This window comes from Paroedura picta, chromosome 18 (genome assembly GCF_049243985.1).
Source record: "Paroedura picta isolate Pp20150507F chromosome 18, Ppicta_v3.0, whole genome shotgun sequence".
NCBI classification, from domain to species: Eukaryota; Metazoa; Chordata; class Lepidosauria; order Squamata; family Gekkonidae; genus Paroedura; species Paroedura picta.
Window position 1 is genome coordinate 5,797,842 of NC_135386.1, and position 27,679 is coordinate 5,825,520.

At 46.4% G+C, this 27,679-nt stretch overlaps 1 protein-coding gene across 7 annotated transcripts in view; it reads right to left on the minus strand.

The window, feature by feature from the left end:
• The window catches only part of MYO9A (myosin IXA), a 138,457-nt gene that overhangs the window by 62,126 nt on the left and 48,652 nt on the right, over positions 1-27,679 (minus strand). For 6 of the 7 annotated variants that reach the window (XM_077318115.1, XM_077318116.1, XM_077318111.1 and 3 more), the window contains 8 exons: positions 24,816-24,910; positions 21,063-21,125; positions 18,635-18,734; positions 16,592-16,648; positions 13,799-13,896; positions 12,086-12,212; positions 5,823-5,912; positions 1,720-1,836 (listed from right to left, as the gene is read on the minus strand). In XM_077318115.1, coding sequence (XP_077174230.1) covers positions 1,720-1,836; positions 5,823-5,912; positions 12,086-12,212; positions 13,799-13,896; positions 16,592-16,648; positions 18,635-18,734; positions 21,063-21,125; positions 24,816-24,910 — 747 coding nt within the window. The remainder of the gene's footprint in view (positions 1-1,719; positions 1,837-5,822; positions 5,913-12,085; positions 12,213-13,798; positions 13,897-16,591; positions 16,649-18,634; positions 18,735-21,062; positions 21,126-24,815; positions 24,911-27,679) is intronic. The other variant, XM_077318114.1, reaches the window with a different exon arrangement.

Genomic DNA, 27,679 nt, shown 5'->3' on the forward strand with positions numbered 1-27,679 from the left:
ATGGCTGGGTGACGTTGGGACAACCACCTTCTCATCCTAACCCACCTTATAGGGTTGTCGTGAGGATAGAATGGAGAGGAGAACAATGCAAGCTACTCTGGGGCCCCATTGAGGACAAGTGTGAGATAGACATGAAATAAATATTTGAACTTGCCAGATTGTCCAAAGACATCAGAAGGCATAGCCCAAATTGCCTCACCATTACATCTACCGCAGCCCTGCCTGTTCAAGACACCGCGGAAAGCTTTTCCGGGAAGTTCCCTTTCCAGGGCAAACCTCCACCATCCGCCTGCTCTGATTTTATCAAAAGGAATACGTGCAAATGCAGAGCGTGCCCGGCGAAAGGACGCCAGCAGAGTTGCAACGTGAGAGACGGGAAGAATCCAGCAGTCAGCAAGGGGAGTGCTAAGGCCATACCAGCAAGGATCAGCTCTGGACAGAAGCCACGCTCAGGCGTATTAACAGAGCACCAACCCCAAACAGTTTTTCAAAGTAGCTTATCAAGACTGACATTCTCATTTATTGTCCCCAGATTATTATAATCCTTCCCCCCCCTATAAGCCCAAAGGTTATAAACAACCGCAGAAAGGTTTTTAAAATATATCCAGAGAAACGGCAGGAAAAAAAAGAGCACACTTCAATAAAGACTTATATGGCTGATCTCTCTGCTGAGTGGTATTTTTAGGCTGGGTTTTTAAAAAATAATGTGCAAGCTTTCCCTGTATTTTGACATGAATTATGACCATCACAGCACACTTGAATCCCAAAGAGTAGGAGGGTCTGTCGGTCGACGCAGACCATTTAGCGAATGACCATCAGCTTCGGGTTTCATTTAATTCGCCTCTTCTTATATACAGAAGATGAATCAGGTGTCCTTAGGCAAGGGTTGCTTTTTGAGGAGGGCAGACTCTGCTCACACCCATGGTGCGGGTGCAGGCAAAGCACCCCCTCATCCCTCAGTTCAAGCAAACATTTCAGACCATTTTCACTATTCAGCCACCAAACTCTACATGATGAACACCCACTAACTCTTGACTTGCCAGGAAATAAGGACTCAGTGGGCACAAAACGATTGGCGTGCCTCTGCCAAGATCTTAGGAATCTTTTGGGCGAGCAGCCTGGTAAAAGTTGGCATTTTTTTAAAAAAGGTGATGGGGGTTTCAAGTTTTGTATACGGGTGTTAAAATGCACTCAATGTTAATGCAAGGAGAAAGGCTCTCTAGATGTCCAAGGACTACAATTCCCATGAGCCTCTGGCAGGAGCCACAGTTTGCCCCCCCCCCCGGGCTAGCTGCTGGTGGAGGAAATTTTGTTTCATTGCATCTGAAGGAGCGTGTGCAGGCACAGAAAAGGTTAGGCCATGAATAAAACTCGATTGGTCTTAAAGGTTCCCCCGGACTCAAACGCCGTTCTGTCCGCTGGCAGTTCATTTTACCTCTCTGTGCTCAAAAAACTGACTTTAGTAAATAGTCCTGCTATGGGTTGCAGCTACATGAGCTCACGGGTTTTTCTCTATGGAGGAATACGTTCCAACCCAATCTGTCATCTGTTAGAAAATACCTGGTTGTCTTAATAACAATCTATCAGTAAACAAAGCCAACTGGGTGGCCCTTCTAGGACACAGGCACATGGCACACAAGTAAAACAGTTGCTTTTTCAGAGATGCTCCGCATGCAATATTTGGGGCTGAAAAGCGTGCATATTTTACACACGGGTTACCTTGGTGCTCTCTTCCAAGTCCTTGGTATTCAAAAGTGCGTGATTTATTCTAAAAACGATCCAATCAAACAGGGCACTGTACAGCGATTTAGCCATGGAGTTCCGCACTGTCACAGCCTGGAAGAGCAAACAGAAATATAATTAGAAGTAAAGCCTGATCGTTACAGCAGGCTTGTGTTTTAATGAGTCAATTGGGTATTCCAGTCTACTGAGATTACAGGTTACAGCCCTAAGAAACACAGAACTGCTACAAAGGTGTTGTCTGCCACCAGCATGCCTTGGGCTTTTCACCAGCAAAGAGAGATCCTACATTTACCATTCACCCACAGTGCGGAGGGAGATTAGTTATGCACAGGTGAGGACAGAATCGTTGAATAGAGGGAAGAACAGTAAAGCTTTGGATTTATCTGAAAACTTAACAATCTGCTACAGGAAAGTTCTTGCGTTGTCCTCCTGAGTCAACTTCCCTTGGGAATGGAGCAATGATTCCTGGGACTTGCAGTTCCAGAGGGATTTGCATGCGGAGCCTGAGGGATGCCATAGATCAATTACTTCTGTGCAGCATCCCTGAGATTAGACCAGGGGTAGTCAAACTGCGGCCCTCCAGATGTCCATGGACTACAATTCCCATGAGCCCCTGGGAATTGTAGCCCATGGACATCTGGAGGGCCGCAGTTTGACTACCCCTGGATTAGACCAATGGACGGAAGACATGGGGGCCTGCATGGTGGGGTGTAGCGTATCAGAGTAGGATTGAAGCTATCTGGGTTCAAATTCTTGTGCACGATGTTCACTGAGTGACCTTAGGCCAGTCACCTTTTCTCCGCCTAGCCTCTCTCACAGAGCTGTTGTGCATGCTGACCTCGGTTCCTTTGCCGATCAAATGGCAATAAGCCTTGTGTGACCCCTATAAAAGCTTCCGGGTCACCTTCATAATAGCAGGGGCTTGGTTGCTGTTTATCGTCAAAGACCTGCCTTGCTTTTCCTTTGTTGCCCCTGATATCAAGGCACGAAAATGGGAGTGGACTGTAGGCATCGGAAGCCATGACCTGCTTGACCGCCTGTGTCACATCAGGAACCCCTGGATTTAGACCGCACTTAGGCACACAACTGTATGAAGCAAAGCCCAAAAGTGTGGGGGCCAAGGATTATCTCAAACAGAATGCTGGAAAGCCTGGAGAATAATCTCTCCATCCGTCTACTTTGCTGCTGGTCTTCCCTTGGAAGCAACGGAGAAAAGGAAATGCCACGGAGTCGCTGTGCAGCCTTTGAAAAGCAACAAGGAATCAAAGGAATCCAACCCGTTCAAACCCCAGTTGTGTGGGCTTGACGGCATTGTCAAACGATCTTAAGTACGTGCCACAAACCCAACACTCAGAAAGAAGCAGATGCTTGCCATATTGCCCACCCCTTCTTTCCTGTTCCTTCATCTCCTTCTCTTCCTCCGTTTCCTAGGCTGATGTCATTTCTGACATATGCTCCCAACCCAGCCGCCCAAGCCAAACGGGTGCGAATCATCCACAGCAGGCTCTTGGATGACGCTTGGGGAGCTGCTCTTTGGCCCCCCGGGACTTGACGGAGCCTTGTGTCTGACTAGGGCCCCGTGGAAAGCTCTTTGGCTTGCCTGCTGTACGTTTCCGCCTGCGTGAAGGACACCCTCATTCCGAGCGGACAGAGCCGGCACTTGACATTCTGCTGATTCAGTTCTCCCCCACAAGCCCCATCTCAAAGGGCAGCATTGTGATCAAAATGCCTTTCGCAACAACGGCACCCTCACAACGGAGGCTGGACATCTTTGGCAGGAGCCCAGCTAATCTCTGAGACATATTTTCAACGTAATCCATTGAGGGGTGGGGGAGAAGAGAGAAGGATACATATCCTCTTCCCATTGTGCCTTGTTCGTTCTGCTCATTCTGGAACTGACCAGAGTACTGTATGCAGGAGAGTCTTATGAGTTCAGGCACGGAACGTGCCATTTTGAAAGATCACAAAGAACGAAAAGGGGTGGTGTGTGGGTAAGCACAGCCCATCGGTTGTACATTCAAAGGCTGCGCCATTTTGTTTGAGGTCACAACCGCAGTTTACTGCGGCACAAGCTGCAAACTACCTGAAAGCTGCGTGAACACCCTGCTCCCCATCCACAAATATGTAGTGAAGCTTTAACAGCGCAAAAAAAAAGAGCTACGAATGAGCGGTAAGCACTGATGCTGCAGCTGAAACTTTTCCTGGATGGCTTCCGTTCCCTCTAATCAAGATTCCGCAACCAGTCTGGCGCACCTTGAAACCAAATGATCTAAATTTCAGGGCAGGCCAGAAACATGTTTATTATGGAGAGCGAGCACAGGATAAACGTATTTGAAATCACTGGAAATGCCGCTCACGTTATAACGCCAAATTCACTTGGGATAAGGAATGACATATCCTACGCTCAGTCCCACGCAGCCAGACATGCTAGACAGAAATAAAAACCTGCAGCTGGAACCTGGCTGAGGTGGGGAGAGAGAAGCAAGCAATCCGCTAGCCCAAATTATATCGATCCTGGGTTATGGTTTGATCTTAACGGATTGGTGACTTGAGAAGATGAAAAGCCTCCGTCTCACTCTACCATAATCTTTCTCCTGCTCCTTTACCACCTAGAAAGGGTGGAGCGCTGCACTGCCTGGAACCATACGTGCCTGAGCACCACAATGGAAGCTGACAAGGATCACTCTGACTTCGACATCAGAGTGTAACATATCCCACTTGCTGTCAAAAACTAATTACAGAGGGATGGCTCCGACTCATAGCTCTCCTCTCCACTGAACAAAACTTTCTTCCAGCCCAAGAAGCTCCTCCAACACGTGGCCTAAGAGCAGGGGAGGGAAAATCAGCAAAGGAGAGTTGAAGACAGGAGCGGGGAAAAGCTAAGAGGAGAATCTAGCAGAATAATTTAAAAGGACGTCATCAGAAATTAAGAAGTGAGTAGAATGGAATAGGGAAGTAGGGCGGCCTATTGAAATAACTGCTCTCCCCGCTGAGGCAGGAAAAGAACTGAAGGGAGGAGGCAGGAAGGAGAAAAAAGTAGCTCTTGCCTCCCTAAGTGGATGGTGGGAACCACCCACCAAGATGTCCTCTGCCTCCGAGGTTAGAATGATCCAGGAACACAAACTGCTGAAAGCAGTTGGGAAATTAACCAATTTAAATTCCCGAGAGATTACAGAATCCAGGAGGTGAGATTTCTAGATAAGTGCCCCTATTTAAGATTTCTGACAGGCAATCGGTTTCTCTCAAACGTAAAGGAAAAAATAGAATTCTTCTGAAGCAAAAGCGGATCAGTTCAATCATTGACATTGTCAAAATCTCAAAACACTAGGGTTCCCAACCTCCAGTTGGCACCTGGAGTCCTCCCACTCCTACAACTGACCTCCAGAATACAAACTCGGTTTCCCTTGAGGAACTAGATTGCTTTGGAGCACGGACTCTATAGTATTATACCCTCCTGAAGTCCCTCCCCTCCTGAAACCTCCTCAGGCTCCACCCGCAGAAATCTCCATGCATTCCCCAACCTAGAGCTGCCTACAAAACACAGATGTTGCTTCTTCATTTGTTTTGCGTGCCTAGAATAGTTTTGAAATAATGCCTGATTTGGTAAACCACCTGATCATGGAAGCCACGTGATTGAAAGCAACAGCTGAGAACGGATGCTGCTGAGCTTGGAAAGGCGACTGGAACATTTTGCTGGTGGATACGTGTTACAATAAAGGAAACTTAGGAGGCATACAAGAACATTAAGACACACATTTATAAGCACGCAGCAAATCGAGACCATGCACCGAACAATGAAAAAAGCAAATAAAATCCAACACAGCTGCTAGCAGCAAAGTCCGTAGATAAATCCAATGCCTGGTTTTAATCCCAGAACGAGGAAAGGTTAAAAGTATCATATGTAACATTCAGTTTGACGTATTCTTACTCAGACATAGATAAGTAGTGGATAAAATTAAAATGACGTCATTTGCCCTTCACAGCTTCCATCCCCCCAGGAAGATGAACAGACGAACCCGCTCTGTCCTAGCCTGCCCCTGTTCCCTGCCCGCCAATCCCACAAATCCAAAATTTGATACCTCTGCCAGTTTGTAGGGCAATACAAGCTTCTCCCCCACAGTCACTGTTTTTCTGGTAACAAGTGCTTCAAACAGCATTTCTTCTTTGACCTAATGAAAAGCAAAACCCATCATCAGTCTCAGTTCAAGAGACGAACAGAAGTCAAATTTTCAGATGGAGCGCCTGGAGTGTCAGGGTTCTCCGGACGATAAACTCAATATTAAGAGCACAGGTACAAATAAGGCCACAGGTGCCCTGGGTTTTCTAGACCACTCCCTTATGAATCCACACCTGTGCCATGGGCAGCACCAGTTAAAAGGACCAGGTAGTAGAAGATAGGGAAGACCTCCACCTGGAAAGCCACTGCCAGCCTGATTAGACAGTGCTGATCCCAAAAGACCAATGGCTTAATTCAGCATAGGGCTGTTTCCCATGCTTCTGCCCATGCAAACGTGGCTGTGAGCTAAAATCATCTACTGAAGCCCTGCTCTGCATTCTTTAAGTAAAAGAATCTGAGATTGGTGAGAACTCAGAGCTTTTTCCTTGATGGCCCCCAGATGATGGAAATTAATTTTATTTATTCATTATTACATTTGTATACCGCCCTTCCCTAAGGCTCAAGGCGGTTTGCATGGACCGTAAACAAGAACAATACATCAAACTCAGGGATTACAATGAATGAAAGTAACAATAGCAGTCATAATAATAACAAGAGAGAAAACAACGTTCTAACAGAGCAAACAATCTAGCAGACCCATGGTTGGTCAGATCCATCGTATGGATTCAGGGAGGGAGGTTCGGGACTCCAGTAGATGTTTAGTTTTGGTAGACCTCAATCAAATGCCTGGTGGAGGAGCTTCCTGGCCCAGGAACTTCATCTTGCTCTTTTGGTATTAGCCATCCGGAATGGGTTGACTTTGGGTCCAAGGGATGCTAAACTTTTGTACCTGCTTTGCAGAAATTTTCAGCAAATCCCAGTTTTCTTGATGTTGACAAACTGTTAACTTAGATGAAACGTCCAAGGCAATTTGGTTTCACAGCTATTCCTTGGCTGCTTATTAACTGGGTTTATTGTATCAGTTTTCCTATGAATGTTATCTGTTGCAAGCTGCCTTGTATTTCATAACAAAGCGCAGGATATAAATTGTGTAAAATTAAATAAATAAATACACACAGGAAGCACACCGATGGCCAAGCCAACAAAAGTACAGGGGACTGCTTGAAACTTTTAACCAACGTGTCCCTGGCCTAAGTCCGCATTCTAAGACAAGACCGATCTGGTGCCCAAAGTAACTGATTTAAGTAACTGATTTACCCCAAAGGTTATTTTGTAGTTGAGTGACTACAGAAGTGATACAGATCTTGCCTGTTACAAGACCTAAATGGAGCCTCTTGTCACAGTGTTGCCAACACTGCCCTGACAAAATGCCAGGAGATTGTGAGGGTGGTCCAGGGGTTGGAGAGAATGTTACATCACTTCCAGGTGACAGTCTAAGAGCTCCCCAAATCTCTATGATGAAGACTATGAAGATATAGGGAAATTCCTACAACAACACTATGGAGGCCATTGTTTTCTCCTACTCCTCAATCTGTCAAGAGTGGGAGAGATAGGGGCCAACAGTGGGGGTTTATAGGAGCCCAAATTGCCCGCCTCTCTGATTAATGGGCGTTGGGGATGTCCAGCACCTTTATGACCTCCTTGTGACTTTCCAGAAGGATCTGGCTGGCGGCTGCTGAAAACAGAATCAGAATCTTTGGCTGATAGCATGTTAGAAGCGCTGGACCTCTGAGGCTTCCCTACATCAAGTCAGATCATTGGTCCATCCAGCTCAGTATTGGCTACTCTGATAGGCTGCAGCTTTCCAGGGTTCTTCAAAAGACCTGCTATCTGCCACCCCTTTGAACTGGAGAGGCTGAGGACTCAGCCTAACATCTTGCATGCAAAGCAAGTGCTCTTGTCCTGTGTACTTTCCGTGCTGCCTGTATTTCGTCTTCCTCTGCAGGGAACATGGGCTCACTCCTCCCCAGCAATGATAAGGGGAATAAACCCCATAGCTTTAATGGCAGGTTGTCTCAAATCAGTCCACAAAAACAAGAAAATTAAGGAAATTTCCCATCCAGACACCCTCTCCAATGATTATAAATAATCCTGCCTAATGATGAATCCAGATTTCCTGATGAGAAGGGGGGAAAAAAACAGCCATGTCAAGGCCAGCTAGAAAATCAACAGTGCCACTGCTGAGAAACCTGGCCAAGCAGCATCTCTAAATGCATGGCAGGGAGGAGGGGTGTCCCTGGGGCTGTAAAGCCATCCAGACAAAAGGAGAGTGAACTGAAGGGCCAGGGCAGGAATTGTTAGGCTGAGTTGTATATTTGGAGAGGTTAAACTCCCTTGTGTGTTATGATTCAGCTGAAAGCATTTCATTCCTCTTGGACACAAGTTCACATTCCTCTTACACAGTATCTGTAAAAGGCACCATTTATAAACCCTCCCTTCATAACACTCTCAGGCTAGTAAAATGAAACGGAAAAAAAATATCGTCTCAAATAGTTGGCCCCTCGTCTTGTGGGTCCTAGGCCGGTTCCAACTCAGAGCTGGCTCCAGCTAGGAGATTTCTTGAACCCTTGACCTCGGATTCCCTTGCAAAAGGCCAAGATGAACACGCTGTACTTTAGACGGCTGCACTTTTCACAGCAAGAACGGCCAGCGCCTGCCCGGCTAGATCCAGGGTGCATTTTATGGCCCTTGCTCTCTGGGAATAGTACCTTAATAAATGGTCTTGTTGCTGGCCTCTGGCTTTTGCTTACCACACAAGTGACACGCTGATACCTTGGCTTGCCAGCTGGCAGCTTTGCTTCCACCCCACCTGTAGCGTCTATAAGGACCTTGGAGGAGCACAAGGGGGAAGCCAATGATCTGGCAAGGGACAGTGCTCAGGCAGTAAAGCAGGGTGGCCATTCCTCAGCAGGGTCAGAACTTTACCCAGAGCATGTCCAAGCTGTTTGGGAACCCTAGGAGACCTATAACTTTGGTGTCCCCATTCAAAAATGAGAAGTCCAACATGAATATTTCACTTCCGGGGCATTCCAAATGAACAACATAAACTATCTTGATGTAGTGGTTAGCAGTGCCGACTTCTAATCTGGCGAGCCGGGTTTGATTCCACGCTCCCCCACATGCAGCCAGCTGGGTGACCTTGGGCTCCCCACAGCACTGATAAAGCTCTTCTGACCAAACAGTAATATCAGGGCTCTCTCAGCCTCACCCACCTCACAGGGTGTCTGTTGTGGGGAGAGGAAAGGGAAGGAGATTGTAAGCCACTCTGTGAGACTTCTTCGGGTAGAGAAAAGTGGCATCTAAGAACCAACCTTCTTCTTCAAAAGCCCTCTGTGTTCCATCATGGCAATGACAGGAGGGCAGAATCAAAAGATATGGAGGTTCTACATCCTAGTTAATGGAAAGTTTCCCATCAAGTCAGTAGAGAACATTCCACCTGCCTTTTTGGTAGCCCCTCATAATCTGGTACCCAGGCTTGTCTATTGGTTGGGCCAGCCCTGACTTTGTCTATACTTGTTCTCTATTCCCATCCCCACCCACTCCAAAGCTCCTTGAAAATTATAAGCAGAAAGTGCTTTTTCTTTGGGTTTGAGCACTAGTATGTCCCTTCTGATTCAATATCCAGAGATTTCTCTCTCTCCCTACTTGTACAACCACATATTGGGCCTATCAGATTTGTGACCTACTTTCCAAGCAAATAATGCGATAATATCAATGCCTGTTCTAGGGCAGATGTCAGGCAAAAAGGCAGGCCCCACAGAGGGGCCACAAAGCTCCTGTATAAGGAAGGAAAGTAACCACAGCGTTCATTAAAATTCATTCTGCTGTGGAGCTATGATACCTGGCAATGAATTAAGAAGCATTACATATTTGACATTCAAGAAATTGAAAATAAAACGATGTGCCAGGAAGTTCTCAGTTATTTTCCGTGTTGTGCAACTTAAGAACTAACAAGTGCAGGGGAGGGGACACCAAAACCGTTCCTGATTCTAGATGGCAAAGTGCCATCTGAGCCAAGAAGAAGAAGAAGAAGAAGAAGAAGAAGAATTGGTTCTTATATGCCGCTTTTCCCTACCTGAAGGAGGCTCAAAGCGGCTTACAGTCGCCTTCCCATTCTTCTCCCCACAATACCACTACACCAAACTGGCTCTACACCAAAACTACACCAAAATGGCGGGGTGTAAATATTCTAATTAATTAAAAAATAAGAACTGACGACATAGGTAAAGGTAAAGGTATCCCCTGTGCAAGAACATGTCTGACCCTTGGGGAGACGCCCTCTAGCGTTTTCATGGCAGACTCAATACGGGGTGGTTTGCCGGTGCCTTCCCCAGTCATTACCGTTTACCCCCCAGCAGCAAGCTGGGTGCTCATTTTACCGACCTCGGAAGGATGGAAGGCTGAGTCAACCTTGAGCCGGCTGCTGGGATCGAACTCCCAGCCTCATGGGCAGAGCTTTCAGACTGCATGTCTGCTGCCTTACCACTCTGCGCCACAAGAGGCAACTCTCTGACCTACAAACAGATTTGTGCACCATTCCTCAAGAAATGCAGCACCCACCAAAGAAATGACGGGGCAGTACAGGGCTCAACTCAACGTTAAGATGGAGCTGCGGCAACGGAGCACCACCAACGGACCCAAAGGGGACTGCAGCATCAGCCCCTAAGCTCAGGGATGTGGGAATCTGAGGGTCTAGGCTGCTCTGCTGGGCCAGCCACTCCTTAAAAGCTTCCCCTGTTACTGAGACAGACAGCTATGCCACATACGGATACCAACAGTCCACGCTGATTAACGCTCTTGACCCAAACACTTCATGAAAGACTCTGTCAAAGATAGATTAAAAAAAAATCAATCAAGTGCCGAACCAAAGCAGTTGGTGCCATTGGCCCACAGAACTCTAAATTTCAGGACCAAATTCCTGCAAAGCAACAAACATGTTAAACTGGGACATTTAAACTGGCCTTTCTTCTTGGGGGATTTGCAGCCAATCCACTCGGGCTAGATTTCTTTGAAAGACTAATCATCCCGGCTTGCTGTAAGAAACCCATACAGGTGCAGACGGCTGTTTGCCACACATAAGCCAAAATAACAATGAAGTGCTATGTAGAGTGGTTCTCTGCAGTCTAGTAAAAGAAGACAGGCACCTCCTCCGTATCTATAAATGTCAAGCTGTTCACAGACAGAAGAACAGAGATCAGACAGCCAGACTCATACAAAAGCTGGTCGGGAGCCAAGACTGACTTAAGATTACTTCTCCAGAAGTGACAACGCTATTTCGGCTGAAATGCAGAACATTTTTTAAAAAGCTAATTCTGGATGCTCAGAAAAGGACCTGGCTTCTGTCCATCCACCTCTGTGGATCTGTGTGCTGGAAGGGCTCCGTTAACTCCTTGGTACGAACCTAAAAGTTCAGCAGAGCCCTCTCACACCTCATCTGCTCCAAGGCTGAATAAGAGCACCTGCCTAACAAATCCTGTATTCTAACAGCCACCGGTGGCCCGCATCTGCGGACAGCTAAATCTGCAGATCAGGATTACTCGAAAACTGCTCTTTCTCCACACTTGGGGCACTCCACGGGTGTGCAGAAAAATCTAAAATTTTTCTAAAATACATGGGGGTTTAAATTCCCTCCCAAAGTAATAAATAAATGTTCCCTTTGTTTCTTTTTTCTTTCAGTACCCTTAAGGTTTAAAGGTAAAGGTATCCCCTGTGCAAGCACTGGGTCATGTCTAACCCTTGGGGTGATGCCCTGGCAAGACAGGAGGCAGTGGTGCAAACTCCGATCGGTTCTGAACCTTGTCTAGCCTCTAAGCAGGACTGGGGGGATAAAGTGGAGCGAGATGCAGTCTACTCTGGACTGGAGAACAGACTCTGATTTGAGAACTGCCAGCTGCTTATTGAGAGGGGGTGAGACTCTTGTTTGTTGAACTGTTCTATTCCGTTCTGTTCAGCATTCTGCTCGAGGGAGGATGCGGTTCAAGAGAACTGAACAGAAGCATCTCCCGTACTCTAGACAAGGGATTCAAAGGGCCTTTCTTGGGTTCTAAGTCACCGCTCTTTTGAATTCTGTCCAGTGCTCACATAACAGGAGCTGCGCACTAGTGTAGAGAGCCACGCAAGAAATCACTGGCGTGCCCCAATAGATTACAAGATCAGAAACAGAAAGAAGAGCTAGCGGAAGGGAAAAGCCCAGGAAGGGCTAGATAGTTCTGACCACGAGCTCACCTCCAGCAGTTCCGAGACGATGGGCAGGACTTCCGGGTTACAGATATCTATGGAGTCATCTCGGTACGTCTTCTTCTTGTAGCAGATGTTACCCAAGTGCAGAATGGCCGACAAAAGGGAAAAAATCCTGAACACATAAATATAGACATTCTTTACCGTTTCCGTAGTAACAAGACATGCAAGAGACTCATGTTACCCTAACCCTAACCCTAACCCTGTCCGTTAAGGGACTCGGCATTTTGAAACCCTCCTCAAAGGTTATTAGCAGCAGATTTAACAGTAATTAAGCAAGTGATGCATTCGGGCGCTAACACTAGGGCTCGTCGAAACGGAAGGCCAGCTTTTCGGGTTTTTAGGGATGATGCTAAGATTGCAGACGGACGCGTCCAGAGACGGGAAAACACAAGCAGGTTTCAACAGCGTCTAATACATTTTGCTTTTTGTCAAATGTGCTCTGGTCTTCCGCAGCGTCACGACTCAGCCTGTACGATTAGTCACTTAGCCAGCCGGCTAATTATCTCTCTCTCTCGCTTGGTGGGAGATTATATTTGTATCAGCTATTGAGAACCTGTATCAATTTTGTCTGGATCCCTCGCCCGGCATCAACCATCTCAGAAGCTCAGAGCGGACTGCAATAATAGTTAAACAGAGACAGTGGAAATCAAAAAATCAAAGCAACCTTCACGATCGGGCTAAAGTCGACGCAATGTAATGTCTATGGCTGACTGTGCAGAAGCCGAACAAACCCCCTGACCGACATTGTCACAACCGTAGCTCAATCTGCTCTGTGAAAGGCTTCAGAGACTCACCCGAGGCCGGACACGATGAGGTGGATCCAACTCTCACCCAAGCAGCCCTTATGCCTGCCTAAGGAGCCTTCCCCTAGCATAAAAGACTCTTCCTCTAATGGAAGAGCTGCTTACAGGAAATCTCCTTAGGGGGCAAGAAGGCTTTGGACTTGGCTCAATTGAGTGGTAGGCCAGGGACAGGTTTAGGCTTCCCAGTTGCCCATTTCAGACTGGTAATCCTGCTCTCCCAACTGTCCTTGCCTCTGGGCTAATGGGGAGAACAGAGTGGGGAAAGAAATGACCTCATGCAACAGGCCGACGTCATATCCAGGTGAAAACCACAGCATTTCCAGAGCATCAGTTGACCTGATGGCATCACATTTGGGGTTTCACCTGGACATGACATTAATGTATCTCAGAATGTCATGTCCTCCCCTTGCCCTGCTCCCAAAGCTCCTGGATACCAGGCAACGGTTTGGCTTCCTTAGGTAGGATCCACCCCAGTGAGTTGTAAATGCATCCTCACTGGAGCATTTACAATTTATAAATGAACATTAGCTATCCAAAATGGCTCAGTTTGGCTTTGCCTTGCTCTCTGCCACGGCCATGCTTGGTGGACTGGTTAAGAGCGGCGGCTTCTAATTTGGCGAGTCAGATTTGATTCCCCAGTCTTCCGCATGCAGCCAGTTGGGTGATCTTGGGCTAGCCACAGTTGGCTTAGAACTGTTCTCACAGAGCAGTTCTATCAGCGCTCTCTCAGCCCCACCTATCTCACAGGGTGTCGATTGTAGAGAAAGGAAGGGGAGGCAATTGTAAGCCACTTGGAGATTCCTTTGGGTGGTGAAAAGTGACGTATAAAACTCCATCTTCCTCTTGGAAATGGCTCCAGAACCGGTCACAAACGCGGCGAGGACGAGCCACTTACTGTCTCCGCGTCTTGGGAAGGAAGCCCACCATTTCCATTGCAAGCTGCAGACGCTCAAAGTCATGCTTCAAGTCCTCCCCTTCCACGGAAAAACAGTCCTATCAAGGCCAAATAACAAGAATCAAATATTAGAACGGAGGGAGACCGGCAGGCTGGGGCAATCTTACAGACCCCGCGACCACATCTGAGGCTGTGCAGCACAGGCCTGAGCGGCAGATGTCAAATTGGCAGCAGGCTGCTCAAGCTGCACAGCCTCCCCTCCCCAAAGCGCCAGTCACAGAACCAACGACGGCAAGCATGTGTGCCCACAGCTCAATGTGGCTAGCAGACTGCGCCACGGAAATGTCAACCCCGTCTACTGCAGCAGTGAAAAAGGAAAGCTAGGCCAGGGATGATTAAGAAGGAGATGGAAAAGAAAGCAGCCACTATTACAATGGCCCGGTACAGCTCTACAGGGCAGCCTCATTTGGACTGGTGTGTTCAGGTCTGGCCAACGTGTCTTGAAAAGGACATTGCAGAGCTGGGGAAAGTACAGAAAAGGGCGACCAATGGAATTACGGAGTTGGAACACCTTTCCTATGAGGAAAGGTTGAGGAGTCGGGGAATTTTCAATTTGGAAGAGAGAGGGGTAAGGGTGGGGGGGCATAATAGAGATTTATAAAACGACCTGAGGGAGAGAGTGTGGACACAGAATTTTTTCCCCCTCTCCAAAATTCTAGAACTTGGGTGCGCCCAGTGGTGGGCATTAGATTCACGACAGCCCAAAAAGAAATACTGCTTTCCCCAACAAGTGGTTAAAGTGTAGAGCTCACTGCCAGAAGATGTAGTAGTGGTCACAGCCACAGATGGCTTTAAAAGGGCATTCGAGAAATTTAGGGAGAAGAGGTCTCTCCATGGCTAGTAGCCATGGGGACAAAAGGGAGTCTGCAGTCAGTGGCAGTAAACCATCCGAATATCCATGCCAGGGGCCAACATCAGAGGAAGGCCCTGATTGTTGGTGCTCTAGAGCAAATGCTGGCAGGGGCTCATGGGAATTGTAGTCCATGGACATCTGGAGGACCACAGGTTGACTACCCCTGCTCTAGAGGAACTGGCTGGCTGCTCACTGTGTGAGGCAGGATGCTGGACTAGATGGACCCTCACTGGTCTGACCCAGCCTATGAGTCGGAGTGTTAATATTATGGATGGCTCGAGCAGATGTTTGGAGGCATGTGAGGAATCAAATGCAGAGAACAGCAATGCTTTCTAAAGGGATGTGGTATTAGCAGGGCAAAAGGGGGGAAACAACCAGGTCTCCTCCTCGGTCCATGGTTACCTGCCATTCCCTGAACATTTATAAACATGGGAGGATTTTTTTTTTAAATCTACTCTTCAGCATGTCTCTGGAGTCCTTAAAATTGCAGGACTTAATGCCGTCATCTGGAAAGGTACGAAAAGAAAGGAGTGTAGCCCTAACTCAAAGTGGTTGGGGGTGACCGGGATACAGATAAGAAACATGGGTAGCCAGGAAGCTGGATGTGGATATAATGCAAGGAGGAAGAATCAGAGACTGAAGAGACCCTTTGGAAAATTATTCTACCAGTGAGGAACAGACCAGCAGTAGCACAAACAGGGCTAACAAGAACGGGATATCATGTAAAGCCAATCTTTGAGTCCAATCGTTTGCAAGACTTTATATAAAAGGTTTCAGCTGCTCTAGACAGGCAATCTCTCCTTCATCACTTTTCTGCACGGGATTTATCAAAGTGTTTGTGGTTGCGTCAGCCAAAAGCCGAATCCCACAGATCCACATTTATTCTTTGAACCCGAATGTCCAAGGTTCCCCCACCTTCCACCCCACCACAGATGTGCAGTCTAGAGGGAGAAAAAAACTCAACAGCAGTGAGATTTAAAAGAGAGAAAGCAAGTCAAATATAATGTGAACAGTTTCTCACAACCAAAAATAGCCCCTCCCGTGAAGAATAACTTTGTCCGGATCATATTAATGGGGGAAAGGAGTCAATCAAAGTTAGAACTGTTAACATGCAATTAGAATCCTCATGCTTTCAAAGAGGGTAAAAACAGAATGATATGAAGACTCGCCAAAAGCTGATTGTTAAATCTGAGTTGAACCACCTGACTTCCCCAAGAAGGAAATACTTTCCCTTTTACGGCCATTTAGACGTCTGATAAACTGTTTCCTTTCAGGTGACTTTGACGCCAGACCTTTAGCTGAACGGTCCAGCGGAAAATCCCCCCAATTATTAAAGTTCAGAAAAGTCAGTAAGACCATTTGAGGTCTGAATGGGTTAATTACCCCCACAATGCAATCTTTAAAAAAAAGAATACTCCGTATCACAGATTCCCTTTTGAGTGCTTCCTCCAGGAGAAATTTCCCTCATCATCTTCTCAACAAGAGCATCCTTCTTGAGTGGAAATATGATATCATTTCGATATGTACACATCAAATACATGGGATTTTTAAAAAATTTGCAACGCCCTAGAGCAGGGATGGCCAAACCGTGGCTCTCCAGATGTCCGTGGACTACAATTGCCACGAGCACCTTTAGAGTCACGGTTTGGCCACCCCTAACCTAGGTCCATAACAGTAATCTGATTTCCATTTTAACGTGATCAAAAATTAACTGTGCAGAGAATTCAAAAGGAGCACACACACACCCCCTCCAACACTATCCAAACAAAGCTCCCCATCCAAGCAAACTGGTCTAGCATTTGCTCAGAGCCTGGCCCAAAGTTTGTGAAGGGTCTGTTGTCAGCAACCCGGAATGGATGAATGGATGGACATGTACTGACCGGCTCAGAGTCATAGTAACAGTCATCCCAGCTCTGTCTGGGGGGTTTCTTTGTCATCTGAAAGCAAGGCAGATTGGGTGAGTAGCATCCCAAAGTCCCACATAACCCTCTCTTCCCACTTTTACAGACAGGAAGACTATGCAGTCATCCGACGATCTGAGAACAACACTGAGGCATTTTTTTAAAAAAACCATTGAGTAATAAGCATTGACGGCTAAGCTTTTCTTCACCTTATGTCAAAGGTGGCCAAACTGTAGCTCTTCATATGTCCATGGACTACAATTCCCATGATCCCCTGCCATCATGGTAATTATCGTCCATGAACATCTAGAGAGCCATGGTTTGGTCACCCCCGCCTTCTGTGAACTGGTATGAGAATGCTAGTTTATCTTGTTTCAAGGGCAGCCTTCCCCAAACCAGTTTTTCACTTATAATTAAACCTTAGCAAAGGGCAGTTGCATTCAATTAATTCTCGTATAACTTGATCCCATAATTAGAATCCAGATTAATCTGATTTGTGTAAATATGCTAATTTTCGTAAAACCGCATATTTAAGGCATCTATTGTTTCCATCTCTCCCAAGAAATGCCCTGTGGCCGTTTCAAAACTTTCTGGGTCATACCTTTTAAACAGAGGCGACAGTCAGGTGTTTTTTTTTAAACTCTCAAAACAACTCTGAAATAACACGAAGGCATCGACAGAAAACAGGTATAACTGGATGCTTGCAGCAGAATTTAAGCTTTGCAGGGCTTTAAAATAGCCCGGCAGATGTTATGTAGTGTCATGCCACAAAAACAGATGCAGACACTGTCACCTACAAATCCTGCATTTGATTTTTCTGCCCACTGGCTTGCCATTCTACTGTAGGCTAAGTGCTTAACCTTTGCTGATTCAAACTGGACTATAATATAGATAGATAGATAGATAGATAGATAGATAGATAGATAGATAGATAGATAGATAGATAGATAGATAGATAGATAGATAGATAGATAGATAGATAGATAGATAGATAGATAGATAGATAGATAGATAGATAGATAGATAGATAGATAGATAGATAGATAGATAGAGGATGGATGGATGGATGGATGGATGGATGGATGGATGGATGGATGGATGGGGGGAGGGGGGATGGAGGGGGGAGAGAAGGGGGAGAGAGGGGGGAGGGAGGGGGAGAGAGAGAGAGAGAGAGAGAGAGAGAGAGAGAGAGAGAGAGAGAGAGAGAGAGAGAGAGAGAGAGAGAGAGAGAGAGAGAGAGCATTAATTAAGAAGCACCGAAGCACGAGGAGATGTATCTGCTGCCCCCAGTCAGAGCAAGGGACCTCTTTCCTGGATGACATATTTCGGTACTGAGAAGAGATCCCTGCCATGGGCTCGTCCACTAACATAACTTGCGGCGCAGTTTCCCAGATGGACAACGGGTTTAGTACTGAGTCACCGTGACTGGCAATTTCATTGTGCCACAACGAAGGCCCAGCCACCGCGACCGTTCCTGCCACCTGTGCCCTGTTGCGTAAGGCTGCCTTGCGCCCTCAAGGGATCAAATTATATGAATGTTGCGACGTATCTAGTCGAGCTCCAAGATCTCCACAACAAAGTCTCAGTTATGTGCATGCAACTGGGATTAATGAACTCTTTAAGTGCCAGTTAGCCTTCTGATGTGGAAGGTACAGAGAGATCATGCTGTCAGTCAGGATTATAAAAACATGCAAGATGTGACTAGCTGATATGTCTATTACTGAGTGGGAATATCAGCACGAACATCATTTTCCAGGACACAGAGATTAGCTGTTAATGTTTATTGGACTGGGAAGTGAAAGTTAACGTCCTGGGGGAGTGGGGGGGGGTTGGGTGAGGATGGCAACCCCAAACAGCGTTATGTCCTTCCCGCAGCCCGCTTAAGGTGAGAACCGCCAAGCATGGTGCCTTTCTGAGTTACGTTACTAGCCCCTATGGATTCAACTTGCTGTGCAGTCTGCCAGCACCAGCTCCAGGGACAAACATCTAAACAGTCCACAAAGCTGCTCATGCATCTCCCACCTGATTGAGATAATGATATTCATCAGGCTGTTTAAGGTGAAAAGCTGAACGCTCTTCTTCGCTTGCACCGGCCAGAAGGTAATAAAACACATGGTAGTTCCTGGACACAAAAACAAAAACGGTGTTAATTGGGAAACGCTGCGCCTGAAGAACACAAAATGTGCAATGCTAGGCAGAAACAGCTCTTGATAACCAAGCGGCTCCGCCAAACAGAATCGGGGCTTATATGCAACGATTCTCAGATTGTGCCCAATTTGAACTCGACTGCAAGCCACCATTCGCCTCCGTACCAGGACTGGAAATATGGCTTTAAGTGTGATGTCAGAAGCAGGACGCTGTTTCTAGTTAAATTTTTGTTTGGCTTCCTACGCCTCTGAGAAGCGCAGATTCAAGACAAATGTTAGGAAAGACCTTATGAAAAGAGAGTGTTCCAAGTGCCTTATCGTAGATTGTATCTTGGAGTGGAACAAAGATTTAAAACTCGAGAGCAATCTTTCAACAGAAACCTAGTTTCTCTGTCAACTTGGCTGTCCTCCAGGTCAATGAAGATCCACCTAGCTTGGTGAAAAGCCTTCGCCTTTAATGAAGAGCATATGACAGACGAATAATACATTGGACTGAAGATAATATGTTACTGAATTTACTTGGGAGACAAGCAGTTCCTTTGACCAACAGATATTTATATTCACATTCAAGGTCTTGGCTTTAACCTGCAAGGCCTTGCGTGGTCTGGTCCCTGCATATCTAAGGGACCACCTCTCTTAAGATCTACAAATGCAAATATGCTAGTGGTCCCTGGCCCTAAAGAAGAGCAACTGGCCTCAATCAGGACCGGGGCCTTTTCAGCCTGATAGAATATGCTGCCAGGAGTGACAAATGCCCTGAAAGAACTACCAAAATCCCACAGGGCCTACAAAATGGCGCTATTCCACCAGGCATACAACTGAGGCCAGGATGCACAGGCAAACTGCTCCCCCCTGCCAGCCAGATGTATTGTGACAGTCTTATATTCTGACTTTAACGCTGTTGCAGAAATGTACCTTATACACTGCTCCAAGCCTGGATGCAGACATTAAAGAAGAAGAATCATAACCATAATAATAAATCCTTGGAGTCACTCTCTGAGAGTTGTCAATAGCCACTCGCCCACTCAGAAGAAGAGTTGGTTCTTATATGCCGCTTTTCTCTACCCGAAGGAGTCTCAAAGCGGCTTACATACAGTCACCTTCCCTTTCCTCTCCCCACAGCAGACCCCCTGTGAGGTGGTGAGGCTGAGAGAGCCCTGATATCACTGCTCAGTCAAAACAGTGCCGTGGCAAGCCCAAGGTCACCCAGCTGGCTGCATGTGGGGGAGTGCAGAATCGAATCTGGCATGCCAGATTAGAAGTCCGCACCCCTTACCATTACACCATACTGGCTCTCACCTTTAAGGGCCGTCTCCAAACAGTATGGCTGGGGACCATCTCGAAATTGTAGGCATCAGTACTCCCTTCTCTCCCTGACTATCAGTTCTTTTACGCCTCACCCAGCCACGGCTGTAAGGATGCCAAAAACAAGTGTGGGTGAACCATCGCAGACTGTTTTGTGACTAGTCACTTCTGCGGACTCAACACCAAGACCAAGCAGTCAGCATGAAAGAAAACAAACTGCTTATTTTTACCCCAGGAACGCATGAAGTCTAAATACTCTATCTCCATGTTGCTTTTCTTAGGCACTGACTATAGCGCTAGACATGGACACAGGGTGCGAAGCAGCAAAATTAGAACTATGTACACTGGAGAAATCACTGTATTAAAAAAAGAAAGATTAGTTCTTAAGAGACCACAATGGTGGCCAAACTTCATGTGGTCCTGCAAAGGAAGACATGATCCTGGATTCATTGCAGCAGGAGCTATAATGTTCTAACTTGAATCCTAGATCTGTAAAGTCCTTGAGAAGAAACTCTCTGTGTTCACGGAGCCGCTGTGTAAAACCCCAAGGCACAATGAAAATGTACCAGGCACCCTTGAGTCCGGGTGTGGGTTGTTTTCTGGCTCTCGTACACATTTAACAGCTGACAGGACTGAACCATTCACACATCGGGGCAGGAGAACTCCTGTGAGTCATCTGCCTTTCCAGAGCTGATATTCCTGATTCTTAGGCTGACTCATGGAATCGGAGCACTTCCTTGTTCCAACATGACTTTGTTCACGGGAGCAAAACATTTGGGCGAGCCGTTAAATGTCGCAAGAATAGTGGTGTACGAACAAGCTCAGACCTAGCTTCTGTCAGTAATGATCATCGAACCTCATCTCTTCTCTAAAAAACCCAAAATACACGCATGCGCTCGGCCTATCAATCTATACATTAACATTTTAAATTATTATTTGGGTTTTCTCTTCTTTATTTCCCCAAATACTTTATGCTTAATACTTCATCCATTACTCACCTCTCGTTATGTTCCTGATAGACTAGCCTAGATTTTTCCAGTAGATATTTTTCAACGTAAGCCCTACAGAAAAAAAAAAGGGGGGGGGGAGAAAAAGAACATTTCTTTGCAGAGTGCTGTATGAAAACAACCAATTTATTTTAAACAACCCACTGCATGTACAGCTCTGTCACTGGGGTGAGGAGAATGCTTGTGCACACACAAAGACCTGGCTTGCACCAGGATGGCTGCAGAGGACCACTAATTCCCAGGCCAAACATGCTTGAGATTGCCTGGTGACCTCCAGGTTACAATCAGAACACAAAATCTTGAATACAGAGGTCAGAACATCTAATTCCTTGAGCGACAGCCAGTGGTTGCATTTAGAAAGAAATCCAAACAGGACACGACTACATTAACCTGATTCCGTCGTACGCTAAAACCACCGGAGAACTGGGTCTCCGCTGCATGGCAGGCAGGAATCTTCCAACAGGGCTTAACCATTTAAACGGTTAATTCAGTTACCTAGCAGCGGGTCACCTGCCGCTCTCATCCACTCCTCCTCCAGCAAAGTGCTGGCAAGCAGCGGGGCAAAGAAATAAAGGCAGTGATGTCATAGACTGCAGCAATGAATTCTGTAAGTCAATTGTGTGTTGTGCTGGACGCACTTAGATGAGAAGATGAAATGTCTCTTCCGACGTGGTCCTGCGTTTTCTAAGCCCCGCAAGTGGTCTCGTTTTCGATTACGGCCACCCAAATTCTTTAGATTTTCCTCGGGAGATAAATAGCCTCTTTTAAGATCTCCTTTTATGCTCAAAAGGAGAAAGATGAACAGGAAAGGGAACAAAACTCCGGAGCTGGCAGAACTGGCGACTTCTGAAGACAATGCTTATGATCGCTCCCAAAAGCGGAAAACATTTCTTACTCGGGTTTCCAGTTGTTAATTTGCTCCCATCGATTCTATCTGGAGCAGGAATTGCAGACTTTCCCAATCCCTTGGGTGCTGTGAGTGCACTGTGAGAATTCACGCAGATTTCAATGCAAATAAACAGACGGTGTGAATTGGACAGACAAATCCCACTAGCTGCCCTTCTTTTCTGAGAACCCCTTGCATTTTAATTGGGGGATTTAAACCACCATTTAGAAATTCCGCATCAAACATCTTCTGCTTCAGGCAGACTGCAATTAAAAAGTACACGCATGGCATATCTATTATTAGAAGGGTGTTTTAGGACTGACTAACATTAATAACCTTGTCAGATGTACCAGTTGCAAACCTCAAGGTCTACACGCTATTGACCACGGGGTACCTTGCTTTCTGCCGAGTTAACAGCCTGACTGTGAATTCAAGTGGACAGCCATGTCGGTCTGAAGCAGTGCAACAAAATCTGAGTCAAATGGCACTTTGAAGACCAGCAAAGATTTATTCAAGGCACCAGCTTTTGTGTGCATGAGGAAGTGTGCCTGCACACGAAAGCTCACGCCTTGAATAAATCTTAGTTGGTCTTAAAGGTGCCACTGGACTCTGATTTTGCCAAGCCTGACTATAAAACTCTCTTTTCTACAAGAAGCGCAGGTAAATATTTAAAAGACGCTTGGGATCTGAAAGACCAGCTTGCCCCATTTGACTAATGCATCTGATTGCTTGTGGAATTCAGGTAATTACGCCGAGGGCGCACAGTTTCTTTTTCTCACCTATTTTGGGAAAATATCGGCCAACCACAATCTGTCCCTCCTCAGAAGACAGACATGCTGTGGTAACCCTGTGCAAAGTGAACCATTTTGCAAGCTCTATGGTAGTCAAGAAGAAACTACCATCTGCGCATAAGCAAAACTTAAAGGCCCTATAATCCTAGACTGATGGTGTGCTGTCATTCCCCAGTTCTATCTGGGACACGGTAACCACTGAAAGTTCATGAGACCCTCCAAACCTGTGCTTCTGCTCAGCCAATGAGGACTTTGCCCTAAGCTAATGAGGCCTGTTTGGATGTCTTTTCTGGCTTGATGTCATCTGGTCAAGGGCAGGAGGCTCATCATTCAGGAGAATGGCCCAGCAAGGATATTTTGGAGGCCTGAACATTTCAATGCTTGCAGTCCTGGATGTAACAAAAAAAAACAAGGGCTGGTGCAAACAACTCTCTCAAACTCAGGGTGCGCCCATCAACAATTGGATATTTACATCCTGCCGGACTCCAAGACTCCTTCCTTCTCCGCTGCATAATAAGGAAGACGACATGGACTGGCAGGCACTGAGAGCAACTTGCCTAGTAAACAACGATGGCGAGGCATGAGAAATGAGTGACAGGGGAAAACGGCACCCGGCTCTTGAGGAAATCAAAAACAGGGAAGAAATTAACCTCCTTAAAGCCTTCCTTAAGATGGCGGCGCTTTTACTAGATAATGAAACGCAACCGGAAGATTCCAGATGGTTTCAACGGTCGTGCGTCTGCCAGGCCAGACAAAGCCATTCAGAAATTAGGAAGAGCTGCAGTGCCGGTTAATCATGTAGGGAGAAGAAAAGCTTCCCAGCTTTCACAGGCTTAATGTTTTCAGGCTCTCAGAGAGGTCAGGCAGCCAGACTCTGTGTATGTGTGTGTGTATGTGTGTGTGTGTGAGAGAGAGACAGAGAAAGAGACAGAGAGAGACAGAGAGAGTGAGACAGAGACAGACAGAGAGAGACAGAGAGATAGAGAGAGAGACAGAGAGACAGAGAGAGATTGTGCTACATGGGAATCCTGAGAAGTAACAGATTTCCGACTCTCCGACTAAAAAGACTAGAAATCAGTTTTACAAGCATGGGTGGAAACAATGCAGCATAATTTGGGTAAACGAGACATTGCTCATGCTGGTGCCAGGCCACTTCCTTCCATAAGGCGGCAAGAACATCCTACCGCATGCTTACCAAGGCGTATGAGATGGCGTTGAAAGTGGTGAAACGGGAATGGTTTGCCACCAAAATCGCGTCCGCTAGTTCTCACCCACAGCAAGGATTTAGGGTAGTTTGAACCATCTCTTCTTCTTCTTCTGCAGGGCCTGCAAGATGGAGCTCTTCCGCCAGGCATTTGGTTGAGGCCAGACCAGGAAGTTCAGGTCCCTCTCTTTATAGGCCCATATAGAGGTCTGTAGAGACTCTGACTTTGATAACAGGACATAGGTTCTTCTCCTGGGCATGATGGTAGGCTACTGGGGATTGACTGGGGGAGGAGGTGGGTTTTCTTAGACTGTTTCCTGCCATCGAGGTTTATTGCCGCATATTATTTTAATTTTATTGTACTGCACTTTTGATACTTTTACTGTAAACCGCCACGAGCCGGACTGGCTTCGAGAGTGGCGGGGATAAATCCAAATCTAATAATAATTAATAAGATTCTAACAAAATCAGAAAATCATTTGCCTCACATTCAAGCAGCAGTAGATGTTACATTCCCCCCCCCCCCCGGCAAATAAAACCCCTTGATTCAAAGCCCAATGAAATCCAGGAAAAGATTCCTTCTGGATTCTAAATAGATCCTGCACAACAATGTCTGGTTATCAATCCATAAAAAGAACGACCCTCAGCAGTTTCTCTCGTCTCCCCCTTGGACGGAACTGAAAAGACCCAAAAGCATAATGGAGAAAACAAAGCTTCCTTAGCCTGAGACGTCACCAGTCAAAGGCCCTCCCCTTTCCTAGATAAGTTCCTTGGTTCCAGATTCACATGGGCCTTTTCAGATTTCCACCAGGCATGTGCACATGTCAACACAGGCCCTTCTGCCATTGTTCAACGCCACTTACCCACGCACAGTGCCTGTCTCCTGGTAATTCACTTGAATGAACTTGCCAAAGCGACTGGAGTTGTTGTTGTGTGCCGTCTTGGCGTTCCCAAAAGCCTGTCAAAATAGAAGAAGATGTTACTGTTCAAACACCGAGAAGTGGCTCCAGGATATACATTTCCTACGCTCACTTTTGAAGGATGGGCTTTAGCAACAGAATGTGGGAGGAGAAAGAGAGGGATCGAGACACAACGACACAGCATAAAGGCTTTGGGCCATCTTCGTGCTGAATTGGCAATCTTAGGCTGAAATATTCCTCTCCGAGAATAAAAATCATTCATTAATTGCACCTGTCAAGCACAAAAATCAGAACTCAAAGGGGACACGTTCTTTTGGTTCTGTGTTTCTGCGTGATGAAACGTTGCATAGAAATGCCACCCATGGAATCTGGTTTTATTACTTCACTATTGGCTTAGATTTAAATGAAGTAACGAGGTGCGACAGCCCCGAGTCGGCTGGCCAGGAGGGGTGGTCTTTACTATAAGTCTAATAATAAATTCAATAAATACATAAAATAAGTATTCCACTACTACAGCAAGCTCTCTCTTTATCGTGTGTGGCTAGCTTTAAAACCTTTGAAGTGTTAACCAGGATCTGCAAACAGGAACAGATCATGCCACGATTTAGACAACCAAAAAGTCACTGCGCTGTAGATTCTCGGAAGTACAACTCTGTATTGTGTTTTAGCTTCAATGAAGCAGCACAACTTAACACGCTAGGAAGTGGTTTAATTTGCCTCATCTCCCCCCCACCCTGCAAAATATTAAAATGTATCACATTCTGTGTCATTTATTGTGCCTTCTTGCGAATGCTGCCAGCTCTTCCGAGCGAGGTACCAAGGACAGCAGCTATGAGGCCACGAGGATGACACCCCTGGTGCTAAGGGAAGTTAACAGCTTTGCAGACCCACATTTCCCCCAACCTGCAGGTGCAATGTGGCGATACTAAGTGACTGATCCCACATACACCGCAGGGCATATCGCTGTACTCGGCTTGCCACACTACAATGAGAGGTCTAAAAAGCAGGCTGCTGGGTTCTCACGGAGCCCGTGCGTCTGGCAACAAATCAAAGTCCGGCCAACAGCAAACCCCCTCCTCAGAACCTTGTTCAACTTGTGTATCCATATTCCTCACTATTTATTTTATTTGTGATAACGCGACTGTAAGATACGGCAATGTAATGGCATTCTGAGTTTGACTCCCTGGCCTTGGGACGGTTACCAGCAATTCCCTGGGAGGAATGCCTCACAGTTGTGGGGAGACGGATGGAGCAGGCAACGTATGGGGAGGTGAGAAGCTTTGATCACTGGTAAAAGGCAGTTTGGTTTCTCCCTGTGTTTTTGTAAAGTACACTGCATTCTAGGGGATTGTTTGGTTGTTTTGACAAAGGATTATCATTGGCTGTATTTGGTTGTGACACAGTCTACTGATGTAACAGAATTGATTTTTGCTATATATTTCCTGTCATGTAAGAAGATCAGAGTGGTTGCCCTCAAAAGCTCACTCCCTGAATCAATCTGGGTTGGTCTTAAACACTGATTTTATTGTGCTACTTCAGACCAACACGGCTACCCATTTGAATCAACCCCTCCTCAGAAGGTAGTGGCATGCAACAAAACCAGAGGTCGTAAATCAATGGGAGAGAAGTGACATCTATGGGGCTAACGTCAAGAGGAGGAGATCTCCTTATAGTAAACTCTGTGGTTGCTCAAAAGTAATGCTTTCTCATGTGTGCAATGACAAGACATCGGCTGCATGGGAATTCTGGTCTTAAAAAGCACTTGAGCTTGAGAGCCACACTCCAGATACAGCAGCTTGGGTTTGTAGACTGTGCGAAGAAACGAGCTAAAAACCTGGCCAATTTTGCTATGGCCAAGGACTCCACGGACATAGAAGCAAGCTATAAATTGGCAGCGCTTGTTAAGGGGAAGTTTACTGACCCCCTCCCTCCTCAGACAAATTAAATGTGAAAGTGGATCGCCATTGGAGAACAAAATGACAAGCGACAACATGCCTGACCCCAAAAATATTTCCTCTGTGAAAGCTCCGGCAGGCCTGGAATGATAACATAAAAGGGATCCCAGATCACAAACACAGCTGTACCGCATTCTTAGCATTAACGCGTTCATTCCAAGATTTGGGGAAAGCGCTTTGGATGGGGCGCACCTCGCCAGCTGCCGCGTCAACCCCTAGAGACATAAAGCGGCATAACAGAGGGGTACCTCCGTCAACAAATTTAGGGTGGCGAATGTCAAAACATCAAATATACAAAACAAATTTCAATTATCATGGTTGTATATAAATACTGTTTGTTCCAATCAGCATTTCAGCCAAAAAAAACCCCAGCACTTGGATATATGTTACAACTGACATTTAGTACCGAAATCTCCTGGGAAGGAGAATTCTCATCTGGGTTTGGGTTTAGGCACAGCAGAAGGTGCTCAGCTGCCAACCGCTCTTACACCTGACAAGCTCCAGAAGTGCCCCTCCCCGTGCTTTTACCATTCTGGAGACCATGTTTATGGAAGGATTCAGAAAGGCCTTTTCATAAACGAAACAGGATCATAGTTAATGTCTGGGAAATGGTAGGCAGTTTTCATGGGTTTGCTGTATAAAGGGAAAGGTATCCCTTGTGCAAGCACCGAGTCATGTCTGACCCTTGGGGTGACGCCCTCTAGCATTTTCATGGCAGACTCAATACAGGGTGGCCTTGTCAGTGCCTTCCCCAGTCATTACCGTTTACCCCCCAGCAAACTGGGTACTCATTTTACCGACCTCGGAAGGATGGAAGGCTGAGTCCACTTTGAGCCAGCTGCTGGGATCAAA